Genomic DNA, 18,933 nt, shown 5'->3' with positions numbered 1-18,933 from the left:
TGTGTATCATGTTGTATGGGGATAGGTATTTGTGGTGTTGTGTATCATGTTATTTGGGGATAGGTATTTGTGGTGTTGTGTATCATGTTATATGGGGATAGGTATTTGTGGTGTTGTGTATCATGTTATATGGGGATAGGTATTTGTGGTGTTGTGTATCATGTTATTTGGGGATAGGTATTTGTGGTGTTGTGTATCATGTTATTTGGGGATAGGTATTTGTGGTGTTGTGTATCATGTTATATGGGGATATGGTTTAGGGGTAGCGGCAATTATATGAAATTCGGCTGTGAGTGAATTTCGGTGGGTGGCTTTTTTGTAGTATTTGGCGGCGCGTTTAAAAATGCGGTCTTGTATAGTGTGTAGTGATGTGTGTTTTTCAACGTAGCACGCGGGTGTAACGAACAGGGTAGTCGTCGGAATACTATTTATAGAAGCCATTTGTTACAACAACAATTATTATGGCGTTAATGCCTTTTACAAGCTGGCGAAGCATGATAATAATTAATTATACTTGTCGTAAGATATTATGTTACGCCTGTTATATTTCATAACACTACACTCTTAATCTATGGCCTTAACAACTGTTGTTGTAAGAAATTACTTAGATAAATAGTGTTCCGGCCAATACTGAGTTCGTTGTATCCCAGCCTGCCTGAAGAGCTCTGATTTGAGTGAAACGCGTCTTCGACAATGGATATGAGAAATATAGTGTGGTTGAAATACCATTATTATACTCTTTTTATAATTCTTGAAAATTCTTAAGGGACTAGATTTAGAATTTAGTGTTAAAAGTATAACAGGCATAAATATAATTTCTTATGATAAGTATAGTTAATTATTATCATGCTTCACCAACTTGTAAAAGGCGTTCACACCAGATCATTGATCTGTCTTCTTCAGATGTTATCTATAGATAAGCATGCAGGGTTTATATACGAGTACAAAGACAAGCGACGCAAGGGTTTAATGTTAAGGAATGATGACACATAATGACAACATTATACATAAAGCAATGTCAAGACTGGTCGAGTGTGTGAGCGAAAGGTAGGTAAATAAACTCAGCCAAATGAACGTGCACTACTGTTAGAGACAATAGTTTCTCATTACTCACAAACGCCCGCATAAAAGTACTCAAACAATTCAAGACACTACAACTCTCGCACTCGTAAGAGGTGATAGAGAATGGGCAAGCAATCTTGAGAAGGATAAATACATTTGGATACTGTTGTTCATCACATAATTTCAGTAGTTAATAAAGACATTTGGATACTGTTGTTCATCACATAATTTCAGTAGTTAATAAAGACATTTGGATACTGTTGTTCATCACATAATTTCAGTAGTTAATAAAGACATTTGGATACTGTTGTTCATCACATAATTTCAGTAGTTAATAAAGACATTTGAATACTGTTGTTCATTACACAATTTCAGTAATTAGTCAAGACATTTGGATACTGTTGTTCATCACATAATTTCAGTAGTTAGTAAAGACATTTGGATACTGTTGTTCATCACATAATTTCAGTAGTTAATATAGACATTTGGATACTGTTGTTCATTACACAATTTCAGTAGTTAATAAAGACATTTGGATACTGTTGTTCATCACATAATTTCAGTAGTTAATAAAGACATTTGGATACTGTTGTTCATTACATAATTTCAGTAGTTAATAAAGACATTTGGATACTGTTGTTCATCACATAATTTCAGTAGTTAGTAAAGACATTTGGATACTGTTGCTCATTACATAATTTCAGTAGTTAGTTGCACGCACATGGTTAGATCTCCATCAAGACAAATCTTGATCTATCACTTTAGGAGAGGGGAGGTCATTTCTGTACAGATGAACGAGCTCATCTAACTTAAATTCGTCTTTCTCACAAATAACTGATGACATTAAGTTGAAAAGCCTTGAACAGGTAAGTGAAAAATTAGAAAATTGTACTTCTAGTTTATTTTGAAAATGATATACAAATGGAATAGCCAGGTTAAACTTGAACTAATGAGGAGGTAGCTGTGTTAGACCTGTGCTGCTGCCTAGCGCAATTCTCGGTATTGACCCAACCTGTTCAACCATGCGGATAGCATGTGCATATATGTATATATTTTCCCTTGAATACAATGTCCATGTCATCGTGGATTCTACTATACACATTTCTTTCACCATCTACTAAAATATAAGCTTCAGTTGTACCTATATTTCGTCTTTGCAGTTTCACACTAACAACATATAGATGTGACAATTGGTACACAAAGAAGAAAGTTACAATAAAATTAAATTCTGTGCCAGTATGTAATAACGATGCTGCAATATTTGGTAGAAAACATCTGTAGGCTTCATCCCTGTCTGCCCAACGCGTCACATGTAAACCTGACAATGGTTTTCCTCTTTCATCCTCTAGTATTTTCTTAGTAATGATTTATGTTAATAAATCTTTTTGAAATGTACTTTAAGTATCTGTTAGATTCTTTCAATTTACTTAAAATATTTTTCCCGTTAATAAATTCAAATGAGTATACAATATATTAAGTTTAGACCGTGGCCACTGCAATGGATATAATTGGCTAAAGGAGCCCTATTTCTGATTAGCTTTGTATTCAAACTTCTCTCTACACATAAAGGCAGTGCCATCATAACCTACCCTTAGTTTTTCTTCTGACAACCCAAGTTTCTTTAATGTCATCAGTATGATGTCTGCAGTGAATTCTCCAGTCATTCTAGTGAGATGACAGAACTCGATGAACTTCTCCCTCATGTCTTTATTACTTTCTTCAAATATGATACACAGAGGTATCTGCTCCTTATCATGAATCATCCCTCATCTGCCATAATAGCATAGAACCCACCTTTAGTGATATCTTAAATAATCGTCTTCTGAGTAATGATTTAACGATTATTTAAATCACTTCATTTTGAATTTTTTGGCTAAGATAAGTGGCATTTTTCTCTGGGGGCTTCTAAACGTTTCTTCAAAAGTTAGTTTGATTCTGCTATAGCTTTGAGGAGTGCTAGAAAATTCTCATGGTTACTAACCATATCTATGTGTTCAATTTTGCCTCTTAGGCCAATCCACTGTCAATCACAAAATGAAACTGCTTTGCTTACACACTTGATAATTTCTATATTTTCTGAGATGTTTTTCTGGGTCTCTTTATCAAATATGCATGAAAGTGCCTCACTCGGATTTTCTACTAACCTAGAAAACATCTTTGTATTTTGCATGCCATTACAGGGGTACTGTGTTTCAGTATGCCTTTTCAGTGCTTCACTAATGTTAATCCATCTAGTGGATGGTTCGTTTACAAGCATCCCTTTATCAGAGCATTCATCGCAAAACATACTGTTGCGTCAGCGAGGTCACGTGACTAGTATCACGCCACCTCATTCTAGAAATATCCTGTTCCTTCGTGAATGCTCTAGCATTTACTAGAGATGTGTTAGTCTTGTATATATAAGACAGTCACATCGTGACGGAACCAATGAGTAATTGAACTGCAGTCAGAGTGTGTGTAATTGAACTGAGTATTGTTGAAGTCGAGCACGTGAGACGTTCGTTGAGAATTATAGCGTTTGCTATAGCGCGACTGTTGAAATTAAGTGTATCGTAAAGTTGTATTCGGAAAGAATAAACCAGTTTTATTTAAGAAAGGACTTGTGTCGCTAAAGTTTCGTCGGAACGAATTTACGGAAAATTAACTAACGAACGGAGACGTAACAATACATTTCTTTTATACATTTTTATATATCAATTTTCTTGCATAGATTTGATATTAGACAGGGAAATGTTTGAAGATACTAGACCTTAATTTCAGCTGCAGATTTTATAACAGCTCTATATATTTTTATTCATAAATGTAAATAACACTAGATTGATCAATCACTACTCTTTATCGATGAGAGGCATGTGCGCATGCTGCCGCCATTGTTATGTGTTGAAGTTCGAACCGGCAGACAATGTAAAATATCTGAGAGTAACAGTCATCCGTCTAAATCACGACCCGAAAGAACGAATGGAACACAGTGTTATGCCTTTAACTACTTAAATGTATTTTCAAAGTATATATACGAGTCTTTTTTTTCTTGGACCTATGAGTCTACGACTTGAACTTCTCTTCCTTATACCTCTGATGTTAAACATAACAAACCAGCCCAATTGAAACAGTATATTTTGATTTCACAAGCATTCTTACCATATATGTCAAAATGTCGTGAAAAGAAGAATTTTGTTATATATGGAATTGACGAACATGCCCGCGCAACATCAGTTGGAATAGACAACCACTACTTTGATATAGAGAGGCTTCTAGTTCAAATCTTCTTCAACGTGCGTTACCACCATATTATACGCTTGGACAACATGAAGCTACAAAGCCAAAAATTGCGTCACAACAGAAATTACAGAGAGCCACGCACCTGCGTGTCTGTCATAGCTTCAAGAGGAAAGAACCTAGAAACCTGAAATTTTGCACCCATACTAAGTGGACACCGAGTGTTTGTACCTGGGTATTATCATTTATCTACGTACGTGCGCATCCTTTTATGCGAAAAATCAAATAGAAAAGAAATGTGACTGTCATAGCTCCAAGAGGAAGGAAACTAGAAACCTGAAATTTTGCACCCATAATAAGTGCCCCCTGAGGGTCTGAACCTGGTTATTATTACTTATGGAGTACCTTTCTAATGAGGCTAACTAACGAAAAACTACATAGAAAAGAATTGGTTCCTTGTATAACTTCTAATATATAAAAAAGCCAGTGCGTTTCGGTAACAATGACTTTTATATCATGTTACTTATCAATAAAAGTATAACTTAATATTGTTGTTAAAAGGCTATGTACTGGAATTATAAACTACAGAATTGAAATATATATATATATTTGTTGTTTTCTAATTTAGAGGCTCCGTTAATTAAAAAATTTGTATTTTATTATTTAAGTTTAAAATCAGAGGACAAGTCAGAGGGAAGGTTACCTTTATATACAAGCCACTTCCCGTAAAGGAGAAACAAAAGTATATAAGTTAAACTTTTATGCTTAAATGTGTTCAGAATACACACACTGACATAGTCATCTAAAATAAACCAAACTAATAACCGAGCAAAGCTGGGTACTTTCACTAGTATTTGTTTTAAATTTCGCGCGAAGCTGCACGAGGGCTATCTGCGCTAGCCGTCCCGAATTTAGCAGTGTAAGACTAGAAGGAAGGCAGCTAGTCATCACCACCCACCGACAATCCTTGGGCTATTCTTTTACCAACGAATAGTGGGATTGACTGTCACATTATATCGCCCCCACGGCTGAAAGGGCGAGCATGTTTGGTGTGACGGGTATTCGAACCCGCGACCCTCAGATTGCGAGTCGAGCGCCCTAACCACCTGGCCATGCCGGGCCGGGCTTTCGCTAGTGATTGAATAAAATTTGACATAGATGTTCAAAAGAAATATTCATCTGACATCTGGCTATAACTTGAATGAAATATTTACCCATGAAAATTATAAAACTAATTAGTTCTTCCTTTCTTTGAGGAATTTGTGGATACTTTATTAAAAGCGGCTGTACTTTCAAAGGTTTTAAAGATCGGTTTATGGTTAAATTGGATTTTTTTATATTCTTACCACAAAAATGAAGTTTGGAGTAAGGGCAACAAAAAATGTGTTATAGTAGTATGATTTTACAATGTAATTAAAACATGTTTGCCTTATAATAACTGTAATTGAATAGTGTTTAGAATGTTATTACAGTGTAATTAAAAAATGTTTGCCTTATAATAACTGTAATTGAATAGTGTTTAGAATGTTATTAGTGTAATTAAAAAATGTTTGCCTTGTAATAACTGTAGTGAAATAGTTTAGAATGTCTGTAGTAGTATGTTTTTACATTGTAATTTTAAAAATATGATAACTGCAGTGAATAGTGTTTTTCTTTTATAAGTAAATTACTGTTTTTTTTATCTCTACTGTACATAACTACATGTCACCCATCCTTATGTTTAAAAATCTCTACTGTTTTTTTTATCTCTACTGTACATAACTACATGTCACCCATCCTTATGTTTAAAAATCTCTACTGTTTTTTTTATCTCTACTGTACATAACTACATGTCACCCATCCTTATGTTTAAAAATCTCTACTGTTTTTTTTATCTCTACTGTACATAACTACATGTCACCCATCCTTATGTTTATAAATCTCTTCATGGAATGAGTCAAGGCTTCTGAATGATTTATTCTTAGAAAGAAAAATTAACATGTAAGACACCTGTTGTTGTTGAACTTGTCCACGTGTTTAACTGACACTTTTGATTTATAAAATGTAAGTGACAGCTGCAGTGATGTGTTCTGTAAACATCTGTGGAGACATTTCCATTATAAGCGTTTGACTTACTAAGAATAACAAGGATGTACATCAAGGGTGAGAAGGTGTTCCATATCAATACTTTTAAATAAAAATAGAAAACATATTGTAATGCATTTATATAACACTAAATTATCTCTCTTTTTCTCTCTCTATATATATATTAACATAATGAAGATTTAAGCAGTACTCAACAGCAAGAAATTACAGATAACTTCATATCAAGAATGAAAAGCCTCTAGTTGAAAATTAACATATTTCACTAATAACTTTTGGTTTATCATCTGCTAGTGCAGTTATTTTGGGGATTTTTAATATTAATTTTCAGTTAGGTAATTCTATACATATTTCATAATACATTACTTAATACAAGATGTAAAGTTAATAAAACTGTTCCAAAACATTACACATGTTACTTACACACAGATTTTCAATAATTATGAAATCCATATCAATGTCACACGTCTGAAAAAATCTAAAGCATTTTATAACAAACGTTTGGCTTGCAGCTGTATTTCATACGTCTTGAAGTTAAAAATAAACATCATATTTTGTGATAAATTCAGATAGAAAAGTAAAAGTGCAAGAGAAAATAGCTGAAAAACAATTTCACCAAGTTATACCAAAGATGCCAGATACACAGAAAGTATTATATAAAACACATTTTAATTTAAACTGTTACCAAAGGGATCACATACACTAATCATCACAGTATGCTACTAAAGCTTAGGCAAGTGTTAAAAACATACAATTATACAATGTTATGGCTATATCTCTAACTTGGAAAATATCTTTAATCAGATTCATTACAAAATTCCCGAGTATATAGCTATATTTACACATCATAAAATAATCTAATATACTATAAGCATTCACTTGTGCTAATCATATTAAGCATGTTACACTCAGCAGATCAGTTATAGGAACATGAATGTCTTCCCTCATAGTGTTGTTGCTCAGAATAGCCTTTGTGATAGCTTAGAACATTGATTATCAACTGGTGCACCATGAGATGTACAAGTATGATCAGGAGTTAAATTTGAGTTCCTAGTCTTATGAATGGAATGTCAAAGTGGGAGTTCCAAGTTTAACCACTGGTTATGAACTTCCTTGAGCAGGGACAATTTGACTGCTCTACATTAATATGTCATCAGCTGCATATGTGGGCCTTGAGGTGCAAAATATCAAGAAATTTTAGTCTAAAATTAATTCTACATTGTAAATACTGACTAGAGGAAGAGCTGATACAGACAATATATCACTTTCCCACCTTTGTTATTTTAGCTGAAATAAAGTGTTGTTTCTTTTTCAACGTAAAACAAAAATGTGTTTACTTTTCATTTCTTTTGGTAACATTTGACCTTTTTACACATTACAAATATATTTGTTTAAATCATATTATTTCTGTCATAAATAATGTCAGCCAGGTGTGCTTGGGAAACTACAACAGTCAGTTACCTGATAAACTTTATGAATTATAAGACTGGAGCACAGGCACAAACAAAAGAAAACATTTCACACACATTTCAAAGAAACCAATACTCCAAATTTTAAGAAATAAACACAAAGCATGCAATCAACTGTTTCATAACACATTAGAATTTCTTAAAAAGTACAAAGCATTAAGAATACAAATACTGATAATGATAAAAAAATAACAACTCACAGAACAAAAAGATATACAATTGGAAATATTTAAACTTGAGCATGCGCCTCATTTAGACTAAAATCTGTGTGAGGCTACAGCTAAACCGGCACATATGGTCAATGACACATGAATTCTCTTTTTCTGAGATGTGTAAGAGAATTTTCTTTTTTCTGTGTTACTTGACAAATTTATTTTAGGACTAATTTTATGTTTTACTTGAGCTTGTTTATGATTATATTTAGCCCAACAAAAGACTTAGTACTTTTGTTTTTTTAAGTGATGTTTCATTGATTGTTTTTTTGTTGTTTTTAGAGAACTGTTAAAACAATGTAATTGAACTTAACAATTTTTTTATACTTATTCTTAGAATGCAAAACACACTAAACAACTCACACCACAATTTAATAAGCCACCTATACATACATGCATGTACACAAGAAAAAAAAAGTAAGAAGTCATTACCCACAATATACACAAAATAAAAACCTATCACAAAAAGTTAATTTGATAAATCACAATATAAACTAACACAGGAATTTTATGTTTGCTTACAAGTGGAAGAAAAAATATCTCCATCTTGAAAGAAATAGGGTTAAAGAAAATATATAAAAAATAAACAACCACATTCAAAAGCACCAAATTAAGTATATAATGCATGATATAAGGAAATTATCAACAAATATGAAATGCAGTGAGCACCAAAAGAAAGAAAATCAACAGCTCATTCAACAACCCAAGGAAAACCCACCAACAAAACAATATCCAATCTCTGATTAAATCTGTTGTCTTTACAATCAATCATGGTAAGAATTAAGAAAATCCTAAAGTTACTCATCAGGTTGAAGCATGAACACACAAATCCAGCAAGAAAACTGGAACTATGAGCCATGACAACTACTGAAATAGATACCTATAATATTACATGGAACTGTTTTATAACATATTAATGCATTTTCCTAGCTTTGCTTGTATAAGCTATTCCATAGAGTTATATTTAAATTTTCAAATGTTCACTGATTTCAAGTTTATCATGATAATTAAATTAATTAACTTACAAGGTCAGTGTGATACCTCAGTGAAAAAATATGTGCCAAACCCATAAAGAACCTTGTTAAACAGACATGTTGGTTTGTAATATTAATTAAAACATTCTACAGCAACAATAACCATTCTTTCTCAGAGCTTCTTTATTTATCTGCCATGGATTTCCTTTCACTTATCTTTTAAAAACAAAAAAAAACCCCTTTCTATCTACCACCCCTTTGCCTTCTCAACTTTAGAATCCTGAAGTTAGCACTGGAATTGTTGAAACACACCTAATGATGATGAAATCTTATAATGTTTGTTTTTTTTTCGTATCAAACTTCCTTTTTTATATAGTACTTGTTTTAGTTTTCAGTATTAAAAATAAAATAATGTACAACATGTCTTCAGAAGATATGTAAACTTTTGCAGAAATTAAACACATCCTACATATTATTATTAGATATATTTATATATAGATGTATACAGATTGAGTCTGCCAACAACTAATGAATGAAATCTGTTAATTCAATAATAAAAAAATTGGGCTATCATTGTCTGAAGACGAATTATAATTCTCACTCTTGAAATAGAAACTTAACCGTATCATCTTAAAAGGCTTAAGTGGACTTTAAAACAAATTTTAAATCTGTACGTAAAAGCTGTTACAGTCTGTACACTCAACAACACAGCAATATGCTAGGAATTGTAACGTAATAGAAGTTTAAGGCATGTACACAATAATTTGCAGGCTGTTCATTTCTTACATTATCATAGAACTGTAACTGCTATAAATAAGTTTTTAATACATATGTGTATAAATTGTATGTAAATGTAGCTGAAGAAAAAAAAAGATACACTTAACTTTCACAAGATAATGTTAAAATCTAAAGTGGTTTGCTCACTAAAAATTTTATAACCATGTCTAAAATTCACAATCATTCACTTTTTTCAATGGATTCAACAACTGTATCCTTAATTTATCCTTTCACATCTTATTTGTAGATCTTAGTGTAGATCTCAACATTTAAACATACTCAGAAGGTTTTAATGTGCATGTAAAATACTATTAAGAAACTACATAGGTTAATATGTTCCACATTTTTCAATAAAAAATGCTCCAGAAATATTGCACTTCATTCTGAATTAACTTATTAGTTCTTATGAAGCCATATTAGATAAATTTACAATTTTTAACAAAATAATAAGGCCCAGAAAGACTTGGGATATTATCATTATATATTTACTTATTTAGATTATAGGGCTTAAAATCTTACTTCAATGAAGAAAACACTTCAATTAAAATTGAATGTGTCCAAAACTATTAAAAACGAGACACACACCAATGAAATTTAAAATTTCCAAATACTTAAACAGTCTCATCAAATAGAAAATACTCATTATGAGAGCTAAAAAACATTAGGCCTACACAATGTTTAAAAGAATATTTCATTTGAAAAATTTATTCCTCAATGTTAAAATATAAGTTTGAAACTATCACTTTTTTTCATATGTAAATCATCTGAAATTAGGAAATTTTACTTTTTTGTATTTGTAATACAATTGAACTCACAAAAATAAAAAGCTTTAAGCATATTAAGCTTCATTGTTAACCATTTGGAAAATAATACCTAAAATTGTGACTAAAGCTTCAACTTACAAAAGCTAATTGAAGATATGAAGATATTCGTACTAAGCATCCATTAAGAACATTACACATTTTAAGAAAAATAATTTCCCCTTTTTAGAATATTATTAAGTAAATATATACCCAATTTTAATGCCTGTAAAAGTGCCTTTTTGTAGGCCATAAGTAAAATCCAAATAACAGGAAGAAATTAACCACAAAAGTACAAGCTCTTTTAACAAGTCATAAAAGCATTCAAAGAAGTCCACTGTTAAAATATTCTTAACTTTGACTTTGATCTTTTGTTACATACATATAAAAAGAATATTTTTTTAATTTCTCTTACAAAATTTTAGACTATTAATACACTTGTTAGGTTCTACCACACTAATAGAAAATTATGATTTTTTTCACTAGTATATACATATACAATTTATTTCAAATATCTCACTATCGGAAAAGAAAACTTTTGGTCCAGGCCTTCTCAACAGTTAAAACTTCACCTGTGCAAAACCTAAAAATTTTTTAATTAAATCTGAAATTTCTGTATTATATTTTTTAAATAACAACTCAATGACAATAATTACTATTAGAATAGATTTCTTGATGATCTCTAAAAAATGGCCTTATTTTAAAATATTTTTGATTTTCCACTTTTTTAACAAATACACAAGTTATGCAATGGCTTTTAATCATTTAATGGGTTCCTGATATTAGATAAATTCCCATATATAGGTTGATAGTTTCATTGAGGTAAATATAAACCCAATCAATAAAAATAAACATTATAGTCAAATAACAACTCAATAAAGACTTAAATAAGTTTCATAAAATTAAATATTTAATGAAAACTAATTTAAAAAACAATAGTACCAAGAATGATGGAAACAACCATAATACTATCAGTTAATAAATCACTAAATATTAGTGAAGATGACAACTCAAATTTATAAACTTATAAACCAAACTTGTATCCAATTTGCACTCCAAATATTAAATTTAAAACTACTTTCTAAACTAAACAAATACAAACTGCAAAATTTGTTACAATAACATACAATATTGACAGTTAGTAAGTAATACACATAGCAACTGCAAAAATGTAAACACATTTTCTTAAAAAAAAGCTTTTTTTTTTCACAGTAATGTATTATGTAGGAACAAAATACATTATAAACAATTAGTATACAATTTACACCTAAATATTTTCTGTATTTCACAAAACTACATCTAGAGAAATTACTTAACATAAGAAACTATGGGAAATGTAAAAAAAGCCATTAACAACTCAAAAGACTTGTTCCATTGTGCATATATCCCATTTGTAATTTTGCTACATGACAATTCTTTTTGACAATTAGTACAATTGGCTGAGTACAGCCAAAGATGTGGCTTTCGTTTTCCAACATTTGTATGCAATATTCCACTGATGCTTAAAACATGTCCTCTTCTTAAGTTAACTATAAAGTCTTTGCAATGATTATCCACTTCCAGGATCAGCTCTGTAAACATCTTTACAGAGCTCATTTTCAGAGTTACTTGAAACTGGTAACTAGTCCAATTTTCCAAGTCACACCAAGAAATATTATGTGAAGCAAATAAATGGCACCTTTCAAATTCCATTGGTGCAAATGTTGCTTCATCACATACAAAATGGTTTCCAATGAAACATTCTATATAATTAGCAACACATCTGGGAAGCAAAGACACTAAAGTTTTCACTCTGTTTACTTTCCTTGCTACATTAACAAAATTAACAATTCCTTCTCCAGTTATTCCAACTCCTTCAAACTGGCTACAACCTATTTCAACCTCTGCCATATTTGTGATATCCCATGCTGGCTGGTGACAAACATGAATATAGTCATCCCAGGGGAGTACCACACCCGAAGTTGGTAAAATGTGATTGTGTGTTATCAAGGTACTAACTGCTGTAAGAATAAAAAAAATTAAGAAGCCATACTTCTCTCTGTACTTAGAACTCTTATTCAAAACCATGAAAACAAATTTACTTGGTTTGTACAAGGCAGCTAGAATAAGGAAAGTACTAGTATAAAATGAAAAACTGGTCATAAAAAGAGCACAAATGACAATACCAGCTGTTATTAATTTCCAAAAAATTCCAGTTATTGTGGTAAGCATTAAAATAACAAAGCAAGACAGGAACCCTAATGTACCATGATGAAGCTCTAACTCATTCTCAAGTATAACAAGTTTTGTGACAGAAAACCATGCAACTGTAATTAAATGCGGTACCAATATCTGTAAAAAACCCTTACAATTTCTACTTTTTCCCAAGGAAATATACAAAATTATCAGAAAAATACCACTTAAAAGTCTGAAAAAGTTCAAATAAATTTTTAAATGTAAACCCAGTTCCATATATGGCACAAGTTCAAAATAATCACACCAACCCATAGTTAATCTTTTCCAATAGCCTAAATTACAGAGAGAAAAAATGGCATGAATTACATATGATATCTTGATATAAGATGACGAAGTATACCCAAGTTCTGATTGCTCATTACACATCACCATAGTAGTGCAGAGAACTCCAGCACACAAAAACAGTACATTTGTGGTAACAAATACATTCATGCTGTAAGGAATTAAAGTAATGAATACCATAAGGCAAAACACAAAACATACAAATGGCAAAATTTTCTTTCGTTCATACTTAGTTACAATATCATTTGCTGGCAACTGTGGTTCTATTATCAACAGTGTTTGAAGCCATTCATTTAAATTATAAAAGCCACTGTTTAACTTTAAAATGATAGAAGTTGCTGAAATCATTCCTAAACAAGCCAAGACACCTAATGCAAAGAATACATCCCCAACTTGTTTTGTTGAGTTGATATGATATACTCCAACAAGTTCATTTAAAATAAAGAGGAAGCTGAGGGAGAGTAAAAATGTGGCAGGAAATAAGTAGGTCTTAGTTTCTTTCTTGATATTTTCAAAAGCAATTTTCAATATGTTCTTCAGTACATTTATTACTTTGAATATAAAATGAGATGGTGCTAAAGAATCCATTGCATTGTGAAGATCTATAGTTGGATTTTCTGATCGCAAGCATTTCAGAGTACACTCAATCACATTCTTTTTAGTAACATATTTTGCCTCGTCAATGGCATTCGTTCCTTTAGCAAATTCGGGAAATTCCTCTGGGAACTGTTCATTCAAATGCTCTTGAACATCACAACATCCTTCAATTTTCAACCTATCCACTCTCATTTTGAAGTATCTTAAGGAGATGGCTTCTGAACACAAGTATCCTGCCACTGAGCTGAACAGTTTGCTACCAATTTTATTTGCTGCTTTTTCATTTTGTGACCTTCCTAAACAATTCTCTACTTTTTCTCGATTTTTCTCTGTAATTCCTATCCCACTTTTATAACATTCATCCAATAACTCTCGTGCCTCTTCATGCTCTTCAACTGCTGCCCGAAGAAGCCAATAGACAGCAATCTCAGCACTTTCACAATCGTTTCCTCTGGCAGAGTCACTTAATAAGTTCTTTGCTACAGATACTTGACTTTCTTTACAGCCTTCTTCTGCAAGATGGTAACGTAAGAGATGGACAGAATTCCAATTTACATTCTGTGGTGCATGTACTTGCCATGTCTTCCTTGCTGTTTTCTTTAATGCTGAACCATTTTTTATCTCCATTGGCTATCCTAAGCGTTTTTAAATTTCTATAGTTCTTTAAGCTTAAACGAATGTAGTTTACTAGTTAATAACTTCGTTTCTCTTTCCCTTTCAGTTCTCAACAGATGCATTTGACGTAAAGTAAGTTAGGCTTACCTAACGTCCTATATTAAATTTAAAGTTGCACTGTTGCAGGTGGTTCGTGAATGCAACTTATACTTATAGATTGTGCTTCAGACCTATCTTTGAAATTTCTAAAACACTAAGTTGTTGAAATTTGGACTTACATACTGCATGCACGTTTACAGACTGTCATCATAATGGTTTAAAACACCTACGTAAAAATTGTTCCTATTAGTCATTAAGTAGCACCGGTTATCAAACATGTTGTTCCACAAATTCGTATCTTTAACACTAGAGCGCGCAATTATCACGTGACCATATGAAGACAGGGGGAATCCAATAATATTACCAAAATGAGCAAGTGTCATTTCATATTTTGTAAATCATATTTACTAGAGGTAGGATATCAACTGATATAGGCCTTTCCCATAGGCCTAAGATACGTGGAGATGTTACTGTTACTTTTAAAGAAGAACTGAATTTACTAACAACGAAGAAGCTGTTTTCTTAGATCACTCAATAAAATAAGTTTAAGTGGCTAATATCTTAACAGTTACCGATATAATGGCTGGAGCCGGCTTGAATGGGTAATGAAGAAAAACTTTAATATAAGTTTAACATAACAGCAAATGTACAATGTTTCGACAAGGTTTTGTCATCATCAGGTTTGAACGTCGTGTAAACGCGTGCAGCAATCATCTGGAGTTTTTAAAACATTGTTTTTAATCGAATAATTCAATTGTGAAGACGTTTATAACTGTATTAATAGGAAAGGGGACTTGTTTTCTTAGCTGGTGCTTGCATTTGATTTAGATGTGTGCATTGCGTATACATCTTAAATAGGTGTATATAATTTACCGAATTGCATCAACAAAATGTTGTCAATTGCGTATCCTGAACACTTTAGTAAACTATACTCATGTAAATTTAGTATTAAGCAAACAATCCTTGAAAAATGAGTAATGTTTTGCTAATTATCCGACAATTCAAGTAACCTATAAATGTAAGATTGATACTATTTTTCTACATTGTTGATATATTCAATTTTAGTCGACTTTTGAATGAAATAATAACGCACTACAGGTATACCATAAAATTTACGGAGAGGCTTATGGCAGATTTACCATGCTGTTGCTTTACGTGTATTTGTTTACGCTTCACGTTTCGTTTTGGACGCCATCTTGGATTCCTCAGGTTAGCACAGCCTCTATCTTTTTTTTTTTTTTCGCTGAGACAAGAGTGCACGTTCTAGTGTTCAAAATATAACTCTATTTGTTGTTCTAGTCTTTATCTAACTTATTCCTGTGCTTTTGAGACGTTAGTACCAAACCCCTGGTGCCAGAGGCGTCCAAGCATTGACACACGGGACCCGTACCCCGATTCTATTTGACAGTGGTTCGAACCTCAGTTGATGTCTTGAAAAATCAGAAATAAACCATGATAAATACCATACTAAAACTCCAAACATTTCAGCGCTTATGGCCCAAGCCCTGAATCTTTTAAATACATAACGACCTCTCTGCCTAATACCGCCGTGTCTTGACATAATTATAAAAAAAAGTATTATAATCTGTTTTCTATAAAATAAAACAGAGATACTTATTATTTTTCATTAGGATTCATGCTATAGATTGAATTTTAATCTATGATTTTTGTTCGCCAAAAATAACAACAACAAAGAACGAATTAGACTTTGGGGATAAGTAGACTCGTTTTTCACTATGATGCGTCAAGATGAGTTTTCAGAAACTGTTATTTGTCTGATCTCTCAATGGATTAGGGGGTAAGTTTAACGGCTTACAATGCTAAAAATCCAGGGTTTGCTTCCTCGCGGTTGACAGAGTGTGGATAATCGCAAGTATGGCTTTGTACTAAAAAAACAAGTATTGTCTTTCCAAACAAGTAATTTTGTCATCTTTTTCCCAGTTTCGTAATACGACATAAGGAAATTAAATCATTGAATTTGTCAATAGCTGTATTAAAGTTATGTCAACAAGATCAAGAATTGTGAACATTTGGGTTTGTATTAAGCACAAAGCTACACAATGGGCTATGGTCCACCACAGTTTCAGTGTTATAAGCCTTCGGACTTAGTGCTGAGTCACTGGGGGTGAATTGTGAAAGAAGTGTTTTACTGAAAGGCCTTGTATGGGAGGGCAATAAGTTTCCAGAGTTACAACGCTGGAATCTGGGGTTCAATTCACCGAAGTTCTGGGAGTACAATTTGCCATGTAATAAAGTATTTATGATCTACACTCTCAAAGTATAAAACATTTTCCATTTATTAAATTTTTTAATAACAACGTACATATTTCTTAGCCATGAACATTATTCAGGTATTAGCTCTGCACAAGCTACAAATGAACTGATAAAGTATAAGTTAGGTATCTAAATGGAATTTACGATGAAAGAATAGCGCATGGTGATAACAGAAGCTAGAAGATTGAGCATTATTGAATATACCATTGTTTAGTAATGATGAATAAAAAATATATAAAAAATATTAAATTATTAAAAATTTATATAAACAAACAATATACTACTTTGACTCAAATTATATGTCGGTATGTACCCTATTAAGTAGATGGATGCCTATTGAAACAGTTTCGTCCAAGGCTGTTTTAATGTGATTTCACATATTAAGTAAACTAAACAATTTAAAACTGTTTTTTATGTGTTTATCCCATCACACAAAACTAGATGAAATCCTAGCTAGGTTTATCAATCATGTGTTATACTGCACCAGATGTTTGGTTTTACGACTACACTGTCTCAACAAGTTAATTAAAGCCACCATTCGTATTGTATTTCACGAAAAAGGAAGTAAGTTAAGAAGATTCTTTAGATTAGTACACTCCATAAAACAATTAAAAGAAAATTGGAATTTTTAGTATTATAGTTATAATAAGGCAAAACCACTGTTATAAAATAATGTTAATCGTCACTCTCAGCTCATTCTGATCATAGTCAAGCATCTGATGAACAGTTGTGTTATCTGAAACACAAATTCTTTGTTAATCAGCCTATGCTATATATAATGATCTTATAATCATGTCTCATTTGTTGCATCAGAGTGAATCACAGAGTTTGAAGTACTCCCAATTATATGTTAACCTTGGCTAGAATATTTTATTCACCTGGAGAGTCGTCGAATCACAGCAGACGTTTGCAGATTAGCTACAAGTGTTTCAAACAGCCAGTAGTAGAACATAGAACTATCTCTAAACCAAAGGCAAGTTACCGAGACATCTGAACAAAGTATAACATTTTCCACAACACAAGTAGACGACTGATGTGGGCCAATTTTGGCTTGCACAATTATAAGGAATATAAAATGATAAAAACCCTATAACTCGAGTACTTTCGAAAGGTGTTTGCCCCTGAAGAAGAAGGTCCACCTTTCGAAAGCGCTCGGGTCATAGTCATTCACTGCTAAATTAGGGGCGGCTAGCGCAGACAGCCCTCGTGTAGCTTTATGCGAAATTCAAAAACAAACTTACGAAGAAAAAAATCAAAATAACTTCAATGGGTAAAACTACGTTTTGCAAGAAAAAAAATCTTCAATAGCTGCGGCTGTAATTAGTTTCGAATCGGTCAAGAGATGGAGTTATGAGCTAAAAGTTTCTACTTGAAAAACTCAGAGCCATTCTATGAACCGCTATGCCGCGGCTAAATAATATCTGTATGTATACCTATCAGACAGTCTGGATAACTTTATTCTCTGTGAGTTGATATACGATCCCTTCGTTTTCACTGTCTTTTACAATTATATTGCCGAAACTTCAGGCTGTTTCCTTCGGGCAGATATCAGGTCACTTTACAATTATACATCAGTATTGCTGCTATATAAGCTTTATAAACATACGGATGGTGAATCGATGTGATCTGTTTTTCATTTATAGTGAATTAACAGGAGCCGTTGAAACAATTCAACGGTAAATATACGTTTTTCCGTTCAATAAGACGACAGAGGAAGTTTCATTTTCTGCAGAATTCCTTCATTAAAAGAATTATTTTTGTTCGTAAATTCTTAGATCGATGAGAAATTTTAGGAATTGCAAAAAATTAATAACTTTCCTCTAACACACTTTTGAAAAGAAGCATTTTGATATATAAATGTTCTTGTACGATTATCCGTTTGGGAAATACAGAGCGTGACAAACAGACATTTGGCTGTCGTATATACACACACACACATAGATATATATATATGTATAATGGTTGGTTTTGTTTTTAATTATGCACAAAGCTACACAAGGGCTATCTGTGCTCTGCCCACCACGGGTATCGAAACCCGGTTTCTAGCGTTGTAAGTCCGCAGACATTCCGCTGTGCCACTGGGGGGGCGAATAATGGTTGGAGACGGCTTGAATGGGTAATGAAGAAAAACGTTCATATAAGTTTAACATAACAGCAAATGTACAACGTTTCGATAAGGTTTTGTCATCATCAGGTACTGATACATTACTAGTCTCAAAATGGGTTCCTCGTCATCGAA

The 18,933-nt window shown here is 32.4% G+C and overlaps 1 protein-coding gene and 1 long non-coding RNA gene across 2 annotated transcripts in view; one reads left to right on the top strand and one right to left on the bottom strand.

Annotated features, from left to right (window-relative positions):
• The window catches only part of LOC111088047, a 24,509-nt gene extending 9,423 nt beyond the window's left edge, over positions 1-15,086 (top strand). Inside the window, exon 4 of the long non-coding RNA XR_002612668.1 lies at positions 14,989-15,086. This is a non-coding gene — a long non-coding RNA (uncharacterized LOC111088047). The remainder of the gene's footprint in view (positions 1-14,988) is intronic.
• LOC106468524 (wolframin-like) lies at positions 11,870-14,702 on the bottom strand. Its single transcript, XM_013928956.2, has one exon. It carries the CDS (start codon positions 14,331-14,333, stop codon positions 11,901-11,903), a length of 2,433 nt encoding a protein of 810 aa, XP_013784410.1. The 5' UTR covers positions 14,334-14,702; the 3' UTR covers positions 11,870-11,900.
• Positions 15,087-18,933: the final 3,847 nt, after the last annotated feature.

Source organism: Limulus polyphemus, unplaced genomic scaffold (assembly GCF_000517525.1).
Source record: "Limulus polyphemus unplaced genomic scaffold, Limulus_polyphemus-2.1.2 Scaffold3042, whole genome shotgun sequence".
NCBI lineage: Eukaryota > Metazoa > Arthropoda > Merostomata > Xiphosura > Limulidae > Limulus > Limulus polyphemus.
The sequence above is the reverse complement of the archived record's forward strand: the minus strand, read 5'-3'. Positions and strand labels throughout refer to the sequence as shown.